Source organism: Protopterus annectens, chromosome 7.part1 (genome assembly GCF_019279795.1).
Source record: "Protopterus annectens isolate FY-2018-M chromosome 7.part1, PAN1.0, whole genome shotgun sequence".
Taxonomy (NCBI): Eukaryota; Metazoa; Chordata; order Ceratodontiformes; family Protopteridae; genus Protopterus; species Protopterus annectens.
Window position 1 is genome coordinate 28583304 of NC_056740.1, and position 13889 is coordinate 28597192.

A 13889-nucleotide genomic window follows, 5' to 3' on the forward strand; every position below is an offset into this window, starting at 1 on the left:
TAGGAAAAGGAATAAAGAGAATTAATGAAAATAAATTCAGAAGAGAAAGAACTTCTGGAATTATGGAAAATCATACAACTATGAGGGAGTTTTATGAGAACTGGGCTGTTTGGTGGTTTAATTTTGAAGAGAAACATAAAAAAGTATTTTTAGAATGTATAAGGAAGAAAAGAAAAGAAAAAGAGAGATACAAGATATTAAGTTAATAAACATTTAGAAATTTAGAGAAGAAACAATCCTTTATGAAATAGAAAAATATATAAAATTAATCAAATTAAATTTAACAACTTGTTATACAAGCAAACATATTATTTACAAAGTAAGAAAGAAGAAGTAGCACCATATCTGAGTAAAATAATAAGAGAACGAAAAATAATAAGAGAATTAAAAAATAAGGAAGGTAAGCAAATAAGACAGCAAGAAGGAATATACGAAATAAAGAATATGTGTTAGAATTAGTTTTAAGAGAGAAAACAACAGAACAAATTTATAAGGGTGAAAAATTAAATAAGGAAGATAATGAGTATTTGGAATAAAAGATAACCATGAAATAACTGAATGAAATTCTAAAAGATATTAACATGAATTATGCAACAGGACTGGATGGAACTGAATATGGCATATATAAAGAAATGAAAGAGTGGCAAAATAGAAGTTATGAATGGTTAGAAACTGGAATTAAAGAGAAAGAGATATGTACAGGAGTTATACAATTTATATTTAAAAGGAAATAAAGAGGATATCAAAATTGGAGACCTATAAAACATTAAATAATACATTCCAAAACCACGAAGTGCCAAAGTTACACCAGTAATGAAGTTGAAAACAGCCAGCCAATGTCCCTCAGCCTCAAACACGAATAAAGCCACGTATCCAACTCGAACAACAGTTTATTTAACAAGACACATAGGTTAAGCGCTTTCGTCAAATGACTTCATCAGAACCTTTGAGGCTGAGGGACATTGGCTGGCTGTTTTCAATTAAATAATACATATTATAACATTTTATGAGAATAATAATAAAAAGGTTACAGAAAAAAAATGGATAGTATATCTGACCAAAATGTATTTGGAAGAAAAGGGAGTCAAGATTATTATGGATAATAAAAGACATAATTGACGATATCAAATAAAAATGTAGAAGCAAATGTTATGATAGGGGATACAAGTGTAACTTATGATAATATTCAATATAAAAATAAATTATTATGAGAATTTTGAAGGCATATAATATAAGCAAAAAAATTACAAGTAATAAAATACGTTTTTGAAAGGAATTATGTGAAACTAAATGTAAATGGCTGGATTGGGGAAGAAATAAAAGTAGAATGTGGCATAATGCAAGACTGCCCAGCTAGTAGTACAATTGTTTTCATTAGTTATGAATGTAATAGTGAAGGGAATTAATAAAATGTCAAGCAGTAATGGATACAAAAGATGAAGGAAGTACAGTTGCCAATAATGTATAATTATACAAACAGGTTCATAGGTAGGTACTAGGCTATTAGCCCTAAGACCTATATAAGCCTAGCTAAAAAGTTACCCTGGCTTTCGCCACCCAAGAAAATTATTTTCCTGTGCCCCTGTCGAGCAGAACCACAGAAGTGATCCCCAGGGTGAATTTCTTATCTCCCATCCAATCATCAAGATTTTTAAGAGTGCTAATGAGGAGCTTTGTTTGATATAGACAGGTAGTTTGTTCCAGAGTATGGGAAGTCTCTGGGACAGGAATCTATCTCTCCAGCATGCTCTGTTTATTGTGGAGAAAAGGTTTAGGTCCCTAGACCGTGTAGCTTGGAGGGATTGGGATTTCTTTAAGTGGAGCCTGTCCAATACCTCTGGGTTTGACATAGCTTTGTATGTTAGGCAGAGATTGCCTCTTGAGTAGGTGATATGCGACGGAGTAAAGCTAGAGGTTTTTGAGAAGGTCTGCGTAGGGCATCTGTTTGAGGTCAGTAATCCTCTGTGAGATATTTTTGCGGCCTTTCTAGTTGTTGTAGATGTCTTGTGAGGTACATACCAAAAGGGGCGCTGTACTCTATATAATGGGTCTAATGACTGATGAGTAGAGGGGAACAATGACCTCTTTTTTCCTGGATGAGAAACCTTTTGTGATGAGGTGTGCCACACAGAAGGATATCCTGACTACTGTGGCGATGTGATTATCAAAGGAGAGACTACTGTCCACCTGTATCCCAAGGTCTCATCACACTTTCAGTGTTAAGTAGACTACTGCCTATATGGTAGCTCATGGGTACAGAGTTTTTTACCAAAAGGGATGACAATGAACTTTTTGGCATTGAGCTTGAGGCCATGGTTTTGATGCCAGACATCTGTTTCAGTGAGGCCCTTTTGTAGGATGTCCACATTGTTAGGAGTTTCGATTATGGCTCCTAGTTTGCAGTCATCTGCGAACTTTGTTAGCCAAAGACCTTCTGTGTTTGATATGAGGACCCAGGACTGAACCCTGTGGTACTCCACTTGTCACTGGTCTGAAGTTGGATTTGGAGTCTGCTACTTTCACAGTGTGGGTTCTGTCAGTGAGCCTGTTGGCAACCCATCTTGTGACATAGGGATTTATACCTAGTTTAGTGAGTTTATCTATAATTACAGAGTGGGGGATGGTGTTGAAAACCTTGGCGAGATCTAGATAGGCTGTGTGACCCACCTTACCCTCATCTACGGCTTTGGTGACTGCTTCAAAGAAGTCTATCAGGATTAGGAGACATAATCTGCATTTTAAAAACCCGAACTGGGTGAGTTCCACAGTTTGGAGATTACCAGTATCATTCTTTATAAGTTCCATTATGATACGTTCCATAGCCTTGCAGGCCAGGCTCGTCAGGCTAATGGGGCGGCAGTTCCCGGAGTCATGTTGACTCCCCCTTTGTGGAGTGGGATAACCGTCGCTATGCGCCATTCAGTGGGCACAAAGTCTGAGGTGAGACTATGATTGAACATGGTACTTAGGTGGGGTGCCAGTTCATTCTGTAGTTATTGCATTAATTGTTAAAAATGAAGTATGGATGTAAAAAGTAAATGAAAATGAAGTATAAATTAAAAAAATGGTTTAATTATAAAAGAAAAGTAAAGAATTTGGTTTTGAAGGTATGATAGGAGGTGTCGAGTTCAATGAAAATATATAGATATATTAGGAATAACATTTGGAAGGAATGAATACAAACAACAACAATGGGATAATGTACTCAAAGAAGTAAAGGATATGGATAATTTTTGGAACTCATATAGATTTTCATACAGACAAAAAGCACACCTGTTGAACACTATGGTAATAGGAAAAATTGCTTATGTTGCTAACATCTGTATGATTTCTATTAAGTATGAAAAGGAATTAATGATAATTATTTTCTCTTTTATATGGGGCTCTAGACTGAATCCAGTCAAAAGAGGTATTCTTTATATGAAAAAAGAGCAAGGAGGTTTGGGTTTGATAAGCCCAATAGTACATGCAGCATCTTTAATTTTATATAAGTTATTAAAAGGAATTATGAAGGAAAATAAAAACTTGATGGAAATGATACTATATTATAAATACAAAGAACTGTAGGAAGGAATAGATGTTAAAAAACGAAGTAAAAGCATTCTGAATGAAGAAATGAAAAAGTGCCAAAACAAAATTATGTTATGGAAACTAAAAAAGAAGAATATGTGTAAGAAAAATAGAAAGGAATGGTATTTACGTATTATGAAAGCATTTTACTGTATTGATCCATGGAAATATTTAGAAATAGATAAGAAAAAAGCCATAATGATGAGACATAACTATAAAAAGATTAAAGAGTGTAATTATTTTTTATGGACGGGATTAAACTGATCAGTCACAGCATGAAGTTATGGGAAAGAGTAGTGGAAGCTAGGTTAGGAAGCAAGGTGATGATTAATGATCAGCAGTACGGTTTCATGCCAGGAAAGAGCACTACAGATGCGTTGTTTGCTCTGAGAGTGTTGATGGAGAAGTACAGAGAAGGTCAGAAGGAGTTGCATTGTGTCTTTGTGGATTTAGAGAAAGCATATGACAGGGTGCCTAGAGAGGAGCTGTGGTATTGTATGAGGAAGTCGGGAGGGTCAGAGAAGTATGTAAGAGTGGTACAGGATATGTACGAGGGTAGTGTGACAGCGGTGAGGTCTGCGGTGGGAGTGACAGATGCGTTTAAGGTGGAGGTGGGATTACACCAAGGATCAGCTCTGAGCCCTTTCTTATTTACAATGGTGGACAGGTTGACAGACGAGATCAGACAGGAGTCCCCGTGGACTATGATGTTTGCAGAAGACATTGTGATCTGTAGTGAGAGTATGGAACAGGTGGAGGAGGCACTGGAGAGGTGGAGATATGCTCTAGAGAGAAGAGGAATGAAGGTCAGCAGGACTAAGACAGAATATATGTGTGTGAATGAGAGGGAGGATAGAGGAATGGTAAGGATGCAGGGAGTAGAAGTGGTGAAGGTGGATGAGTTTAAGTACTTGGGATCAACAGTTCAGAGTAATGGTGAGTGTGGAAGAGAGGTGAAGAAGAAAGTACAGGCAGGATGGAGTGGGTGGAGAAGAGTGTCAGGAGTTATTTGTGACAGACGAGTAACAGTAAGAGTGAAAGGGAAGGTCTACAAGAGGGTAGTGAGACCAGCTATGTTATACGGGTTGGAGATAGTGGCATTGTCAAAAAGGCAGGAGTCAGAGCTTGACGTGGCAGAGCTGAAGATGTTAAGATTTGCACTGGGTGTGACGAGGATAGACAGGATTAGGAATAAGTATATTAGAGGGTCAGCCCAGGTTGAAGGGTTTGGAGACAAAGCCAGAGAGGCAAGATTACGTTGGTCTGGACATGTGCTGAGGAGGGATGCAGAGTATATTGGGAAAAAGATGCTAAGGATGAAGCTGCCAGGTAACAGGAAAAGAGGAAGGCCTAAGATAAGGTTTATAGATGTGGTGAGAGAGGACATGCAGGTGGTTGGTGTGACAGAGCAAGATGCAGAGGGCAGGAAGAAAAGGAAACAGTTGATCTGCTGTAGCAACCCCTAAAGGGAGCAGCCGAAAGAAGAAGAAGAAGTCTACTAGAAAATTGCCAGTTAAGGCAAATATGTTATACAAAAAAGCAAGATATAATATGTAATAAAATGTGGAGAGTTTGAAACTGAGCATGTGTTTTTGAAATATGATAGAGTTAATAATTTGTGGAAAGAAATTATGTAAAGATAATAAGGTGAAAAGTTTTTTTAAAATTTGAACAAATAAATATGGATATAATAAAATTTGGTTATGGTGCACGTAAACAGGAAGAAGTGAAGAAAATGGACAGAGTAATATTTTATGCTTCATGGACTACATGGAACAAGAGAATAAATGAAATTAAATACAATGGAAAATGGACATTGACAAAGATTTTGGAAAAAATAATATTTTGGTTGTGGATAAAAGAGTGGGGGGAAATGCGTAAACTGAAGTTTATAATGTATGTAGATTTGTAAATAGATATAAATAATATATAATGTATATAATCAATAAAAAAACCCTGCTCATTGTTGTTGTAAGTGGGACCCATTTTGCATGAGCACTTCCAGTTTCCATTCCAGAGACAGAGGTGGCCCGGAGAAACAGGAAGGCAGATAGAGAGAGGAGGAGATAATGGGGTTGTGAAAGAAATGGAGGAGAAAGCCAATATTGAGACCAGAGAATGTGTACAGGATTCTAAGGAGATGTTTTAAAGAAATTTGTTTGATGGATATGAGTTGACAAATGATGGCTGTATAATAACAACCCTCCAGTTGGGAGGGTTGCGGGATGATTTACTTAAAGAAATGATGATGCAGAGTGAGCCAGAAAATGAAGGAGATGTTTCCTGGAGGGACATTATGGAGAAATGATGATGCAGAGTGAGCCAGAAAATGAAGGAGATGTTTCCTGGAGGGACATTATGGAGAAAATACAAAAGGAGGATGCAAAAGCAACCCTGAAGAATAGTGCTGAGCTGTAAAAGAAAACATATGCACAGGATGTAAAAGAAGGCAAAACAGAAGTAGTAAAAAGGAAAAGAAAGAAGCCCCACTCTGGAATTATAGATAAACTCACTAAACTAGGTATAAATCCCTATGTCACAAGATGGGTTGCCAACTAGCTCACTGACAGAACCACACTGTGAAAGTAGCAGATTCCAAATCCGACTTCAGACCAGTGACAAGTGGAGTACCACAGGGTTCAGTCCTGGGTCCTCTCCTGTTTGGAACCTACTTCTCTTAAGTACAGGCTAACACAGACGGTCTTTGGCTACCGAAGTTCGCAGATGACTGCAAACTAGGAGCCATAATCAAAACTCCTAACGATGTGGACATCCTACAAAAGGGCCTCACTGAGACAGATGCCTGGTGTCAAAGCCATGGCCTCAAGCTCAATGCCAAAAAGTGCACTGTCATCCCCTTTGGTAAAAACTCTGTACCCATGAACTACAACATAGGCGGTAGTATACTTAACACTGAAAGTGTGATAAGAGACCTTGGGACACAGGTGGACAGTAGTCTCTCCTTTGATAATCAGATCACCACAGTAGTCAGGAAATCCTTCTACATGGCACACCTCATCACAAAAGGTTTCTCATCCAGAAAAAAAGAGGTCATTGTACCCTCTACTCATCACTCATTAAACCCATTATAGAGTACAATGCCCCTTTTGGTATGTACCTCATAAGACATCTACAACAACTGGAAAGGCCGCAGAAACACCTCACAAAGAAGATTACTGGCCTCAAACAGATGCCCTATGCAGACAGTCTCAAAAAACTCCAGCTTTACTCAGTCACATATCACCTACTCAGACGTGATCTCTGCCTAACATACAAAGCTATGTCAAACCCAGAGCTGTTGGACATGCTCCACTTAAAGAAATCCCAATCTCTCAGAGCTACACGGTCTAGGGACCTAAACCTTGTCACCACATCAAACAGAACATGCCGGAGGGATAGATTCCTGTCCCAGAGACTTCCCATTCTCTGGAATAAACTACCTATCTATATCAAACAAAGCTCCTCATTAGCACTCTTCAAGAAAAATCTTGATGATTGGATGGGAAATACGAAATTCACCCCGGGGATCACCTCTGTGGCTCTGCTCGACAGTGGCACAGGAAGATAATTTTCTTGGGTGGCAAAAGCCAGGGTACCTTTTTGGCTGGGCTTGTATGAGCCCCAGGGCCGATAGCCTAATACCTACCTATGAAAATGAAAAACGAAGTACATGGTAAGGATTCAAACTAAAGAAAGCAAAGAAATGCACAGGTATAAAGTGTAGGACAACTTAATAGCATCTATGGGTGTAAAAGCACATAAGATAAGAGCATTTATTCTTATTAACAAAGACATTATGTGACATTATATTTGAAACTTTTTCAATGGAAACATTTCTTGGAGAATATGAAAAAAGAAAGACTGTAACCCATGGAATCTTTATGTGCTAAAAAGCATTTAACAAGGAAATAAAAAAGAAAAAATCATGTACAATTTTGAACAGAGGTGGAAAGAGAGACTTAGAAAGTTTTCAAATGCCCTTGCAAAGTACTGGACATTGCAAAAGTTTATGATAGAAGGAGTGAATGGACTGGGAGGATGGGACTGTAATATTGTGTTAAAAATAGAAAGAAAAAATGATACATATACCAAGCATGATAAATATGGAGGGGAACAAGGATGTCATAAAATACAGGGACAAACTAAAAAAAAAAATATATATATATATATATATATATATATATATATATATATATATATATATATATATATATATACATACACACATTTTTTTTTTTTTGTGGAAAAGGGCATTTGATACGCAACTGTGATAAAAGAAAATGTTATATTTGTGGGGAAATGGGACATGACGCAAAAAATGTGACGTGAAATGTTATAAATGTAACAAAAATTGACATTTATGGATGGACTGAAAAAATGAAAATAACAGTAAGGAAAAAGTAACACAAAGAAAAGAAAAGGAGCAAAAAGAAAAACAAATTAGTAGTAGAAATAGAAGAAAAATTAGATGAGAAAAATGTAATAAAGAGGACTTAAAAGAAGGCTATGAAATAAGTGATGAAAAAAAGAGAAATTGGGAGACAGCACAAGAAAAAATGATTATATTGGTAAAAAGGTAAAAGAAAATTTAAAGGGATAAGTACAAAAGAAAAAAGAAAGAAAATGGATGAAAATAATATATACAGCTAATGGTTGGGGTTGGTATAAGGGTTAAAGTATTGTACTCACAGACACAAGGTACAGTGTTTAATTCTCACCTTTGGGAGGAAAATAGATTAGGCCTAAACTGGCCCCCTAAGGTAGCTAGCCTAGTAATTAGCTATGAACTCATGAAACCATGAATCTAAGGAAAAGGGAAAATGAAAAATTTTATTTAAGATTTTTTTACCAGGAAATCCGACTGGGACAGAACCCATTTTCAGCAGAGGAAGAAACACTCCAGACACATCTTTAGAATGTGGGAAGAAACCGAAGGTAGGAAGGGCATGCAGACTCCACACAGAAGGCAACTCAGCCAAGAATTGAACCGGAGAACCTTTTACTATAAGGCGACAATGCTAACTGCTGCACCACTGAGCCTTCTGTAAACGTGAATAGTATTAAGAACAAAGTAAGAAGAATAGTAATTTTCAAGTGGTGTAATACATGTGATGTAGATGTAATTACATCAGAAGACACACGATTTTTAACAAATGATGAAAGACTGCAAACAAAGAAACTATGGGGAGGAAAAGGACCTGGAACTTGTGAAATGAGATATGTCCTGGAATAACCATATTCTGCAGAAATACAGTACAGATATTCGATGTAACTGGCAAAAATGGGAAAATTATTGTAGATTTTTCTTGAAAAGAGCAAGTATACAAAATGCTAACATTATATGTTTATACTAATTGTAAAGAAAGGGAAAGCTTATTTCATCAGATTGTAAACTAATGAAAAATATGAATATTATAATAACAAGAGACTTTGTGATTTAAGAGGACAGTATAAAAAGAAAGAAAATTATATAAAATGTTAAAAGGTATAAGATGCAGTAAGTTAAAACTTTGGGACAAAAATTCATGGACTTATGAAAGGCGTATGTATAGAACGGCAAGAGATTATTTTATAGTATCAGAAGGTTTAGTTATACAAGAAGGGGAGGTAGTTGAAACCAGATTTTCTGATCTTGCAATATGGCTAGATATACAGGAAAACAAGGAATATATAAAATAGGCAAAGAGATGAAAAAGGGTAAATGATAAAGCATGGAATGAAAAAAAGATCAGAAATACAGTTACGGCAATATGGCAAGATAATATTACTATGAGAACATTTTATAAAACTTTATCTGAAAGGTGGATGATATTTAATGAAACATAAAACTTTTTTTTTTTTTTTTTTACAATGGCAATATGATGCGAGAAAAGTAAAGAAAAAATATAAAGAACATATAACGATGCATTGGAAGATTTAGAACATAATGAGAGAGAGTACTTTGACAAAGAAGAATTATACAAAAGAAATCAAGACAAAATACAAAGACTGTTATATAAGCAAAGGTATGTTTTACTACATACAGCTCTGAGGTTGAGGAGATTAGGTCAATAGTTAAAAAAATACTGGCATCTCTTCTCAGTGGATAAGGAGATCTCTGCTAAATTGGGGGAATCTCTGACTATTACATATAGGAAGGGACAGAACCTAAAGAAGTTGATGGAAACTACCATAAAACAATCCAATAGGCACGTAGGAATGTATAGGTGTGATGCATGCAGATTGTATTTATATTGAAACAGGTAAAAAATTTTGAGTAAGGAACTACAATATTTATACTAAGGCCAAGATCAACTGTAATTCCAGGTCAGTGGTATACCTTGCACAGTGCAATGCCTGTCCGGCTTTCTACATCAGTAAGACCGATCGCAGATTGCATGACAGGATTTACGAGCACATCTATGCTATTAGTAAACAAAAAATAGATAAAGCTCTAGCTAGGCAATGTAAAGATAACCACGGCCATGGTTTTAAATTTAGAGTCACAACACAGGCAGCTGCACATGAGAATGTGAGGTATTTAGATAGTAACATTGTTAAGTTACACCTCAAAGAACATGAATTGAAATGGCAGTTGTTACTAAACTCCTGTGCCCCCCCAGGTATTAATGAAATGTATTCTTTAGCAAGTATATTAAAATTAAAAAGCTTGCTTAGGTAAAAATGTTTAGGTAATTTCCTAGGTATTTTTACATGCTATTTGGTTGGATGGTTGGTTATTTATTTTATTGACAAAGTATCAATATGAAATAATGAAGTTATGAATCAACAACTTTTTATAGTATGCTTTTATATATCTTGTTTTGTACAGATTATGTTTTCATAATACTGCATAGTAATTAGGTCAGGGATGGGTTTCATTACATATGCACATATATTTATATTTATTCTTAGCAAAAGTAATAATTTCTATTGTGTCATGATGTTTGTAAAGTCTTGAAGTTTTTAGGTTCATTTTGGTTTTGTTAGCAAAACAATGCAACTGTGAAGTGTAATTTTAAATGAGTGCTGTGATCCACTTGTAGGCAATTAATCAATTAACTCTTCATGATATAGAGTGGATTTTTGCTGGGCTGACCATTTTTGTTTTAGCTTTACATTTGAAGCTTGGATATTTCCCAAATGAAAAGCGCTTTATTTTATTTTGGTATTAAAGTGAATAAGAATGGCTTTTTACATTTATTTCTTCATCGAGCTGAGTGAAGTGTTGGTGCTTGTTCACAGTGTGTTCCTTTCTTCAGTATTATGCAAGGTGATGGACAGGCTCATAATGGAACTCATTCAGAATGATGCAGGATGACGTTTCCATGACCTAATCCAGTGCAATTTTATCAGAGGTAGATCTTGTATGCTCACCCATATTTTCTGACAGTGTGAGTGACACCAAGGATAAAGATTTCTCATCAAATGCAGCTTACCTTGAAACTGGCTAAAACAATCACTATGACACCCCAAGACAGAATCACCAGAATCATATGTAAATTCTGAGAGTGAAAGGTGAATGAAGCCATAACAAATTCAGTCTAAAACAGTTAACACTGTTGTACACAAAATGTAAGAATAAGAGGACCCATAGTATCACCATCTGCTGTTACCAGTGGTGTGTCTCAAGACTATACAAAGGAGTCTCTTCTTTTTGGCATCTTTTCGTATGGCGAAACGAGTCCAGTATCTAGTTCACCAAATATGCAGATGACTGTAAACCTGTAAGGTTCTTAACCCTGTTGACACTATCTCACGTCAAACATTTAACATTACAGACACACAAACAGAGCAGTAAACATGATCTTGCCTTTCATGTCAAGAAATGCAGCATTACGGCATTTGTTCACCTCCTGCAATCACCTTTAAACACTGATGATAGGTAACAACTGAAAGATGACAATAGTAAAAATGTTTGGAGTCCTGGATGATGACCTTTTGTTTGACATCCATACAGTCACTACTGTTTGCAAAGTATAGAAAAATGTGTACCTGCTCCTCCTTAGGGATGAATGCTACCACTAAGAAGTGTCATCCTTTATGCAAGTCTTAGACCAGTTACAGAATACTGTACCATCCCTTATAATCTACTCACAAACCACTTTTTGCAATTTGATACAGTAAATATTCTTCTCAAAGATAATTACAGAGCTTCAAGGCTTTTTTATAGTGAAATACTACAGTAACTCTTTGTCTCTCTTCTCTTTATCCTAAAACCTTCACTGATAAGGTATATATCTGAAATACCAAGAATCAAGGCCCCCTTAATGTTTGAAACCCTGTGCTTAGAATACCCATGTGAATCGAACACCAAGAGGACACAGCCTCAATAAAAATCAGTAGATCAACTGCACAGTAAAACATGTCAACATCACTATTCAAAAAATTGCCTCATATATAGAATAAACTCTCCCTTTCAATTAAACTCAATCTATTGATTTATACTTTCAAAAAGGAATGGGACAACTAGTAAGTTCCCGAATAGGGTCTGCACCACTGGGCTACCTGATGGCCATATGTACTTGTAAGTTCATAGGTTTGATGAACAAGTTCATTATTATTACTTAGGCATTACACCACTTCGGGTTTGTAAAGTTCAAAAAGACCTCTTTCTTCAAAAGTAAGACAAAGAAATGTTCATCATCATTTGCTTTATGGTCAGCACGTGACACGGTTTAAAAATGTAAAGCTGCTTCAAGATAAAGTAAATCAGCACCATCAAACTTCTACTTGACTGGTCACAATCACATATGTTCTCTTGCCACAGTTTATACTTTTACACATTTAATGCAACTACTTCTAACAAAGTCTTTCTTGGTTTCATCTGATAACAATACCAGTGTCAAGTTACTCTCGGAAAAGTACTTGTCAGCAATCAAAATAAGGTATGTAACTATTGGTGGAAATGTTAAGAAACTGCATAACCCAAAACAAATAACTGCAATAGGTAGGCACTACTGTTAACTTATTTACACAGTCTACATATAAATGAAATAAGTATACCTCCAATGATGGTTCGGATAAGAGATGCGTGACCTGGACAGTCTACTAATGTAAACTGCAATTTATCAAAGTCCCCTTGCAGTGCCTTGACATGTTCAGGTAGATCCACACTGAAGGAAGAAAAGCCAAGATCCAGTGTGATACCTCGTTCTTTACTTTGTGGGTTTTTATCAAATGCTGCCGTGGATGCCGTAGTACTCAACGCCTTGGCGAGAGACGTCTTCCCACTATCAATGTGCCCAAGTACACCAACATTGAAGTTAAGAATTTTCTCACCTGAAGCCATGGTTTCAAAGCACACTTTTAACCTTTCAAAAAAACTACACTTCCTGTGTTGCACTAAGAAGGTATCGGAGTAGGGACTTCAATAGTGGATTTTGAGTTCCTATTTGTGTTGCGACAAGTATATAACGTGATCAGATAAAAATGCAAATAATAATATGTACTTAGTTGCGCTTCGTTTCTATTATTTGTATGAATGGCGTTGAGTCTGCACTTTTACAATAATGCACCAAAATAGCTAAAGTTTATTTATTTTTACATGCTTTTTTAGTCTTGATTGTATATAGCGTGTTGAGACTGTTGTGCGACCAGCTGCGTTCGTTTCAATAATATTATTTGTATCATTTTCGCATGTGCTTTTAATCCTTGTTTTTTTCTCGTTCATAATATGTACAAGACTTTTACTTCACGTATTTCATTGAAATTGCAAGGCTCTAGGCGGGGTCTACAACTGTGCATCTCGTAAATGGAGGGGATGGGGCTGAGCCATTCCTCTCAACTATCCCTGATTTTGATTCAAATTTTAGCTCTGTTCCTCTTATTCCCTCCCAAAAACCGGTGACTTTTAGTGGAAAACGTGGTGAGTTACATTTAATAAATAATGACAATAACTAAAGTTATACAATTCTTTTGTTTCAGAAAATGTATACTTCACATTTTTTTATCTTGTCAGTTATTGTAGTTAATCATACTAATAATTTAAACTCTCCCTGGTTATTTCCGGATTTGTCCCTAATTTTCTTGACATTTGCTCCTGATTTGTTGGGAGTACTCCACCACCACAGAATGTCAACAAATGAAAGTAACACCCCTTTGTCATGCTCCTCCTACGTTCAAAGAGCGTAGAGCACACGAACGTCTTCTGGTAAGCTGTTTCTCTAAACTCGCGAGTCTCAAATCGAGATTGTAGTTCGAATCTCATCCTTCTCAGTTTGTTTTGTGCAGTTCTACAGTTGTTGCTATCAGTCATAGACTTAGTTCAAAAATAAAAGTTATACTGGAAAGATGCCAGTCCTTTTGAAGATGACTGGTGTCAGAAGTTGATTGGGATT

The 13889-nt window shown here is 36.2% G+C and overlaps 1 protein-coding gene across 1 annotated transcript in view; it reads right to left on the minus strand.

Moving 5' to 3' along the window:
- The window catches only part of EEFSEC (eukaryotic elongation factor, selenocysteine-tRNA specific), a 1871323-nt gene extending 1858175 nt beyond the window's left edge, over positions 1-13148 (minus strand). Inside the window, exon 1 of the mRNA XM_044078534.1 lies at positions 12556-13148. Within this exon, the coding sequence (XP_043934469.1) occupies positions 12556-12841 (286 nt within the window). The 5' untranslated portion in view covers positions 12842-13148. The remainder of the gene's footprint in view (positions 1-12555) is intronic.
- Between the last annotated feature and the right edge of the window lie 741 nt (positions 13149-13889).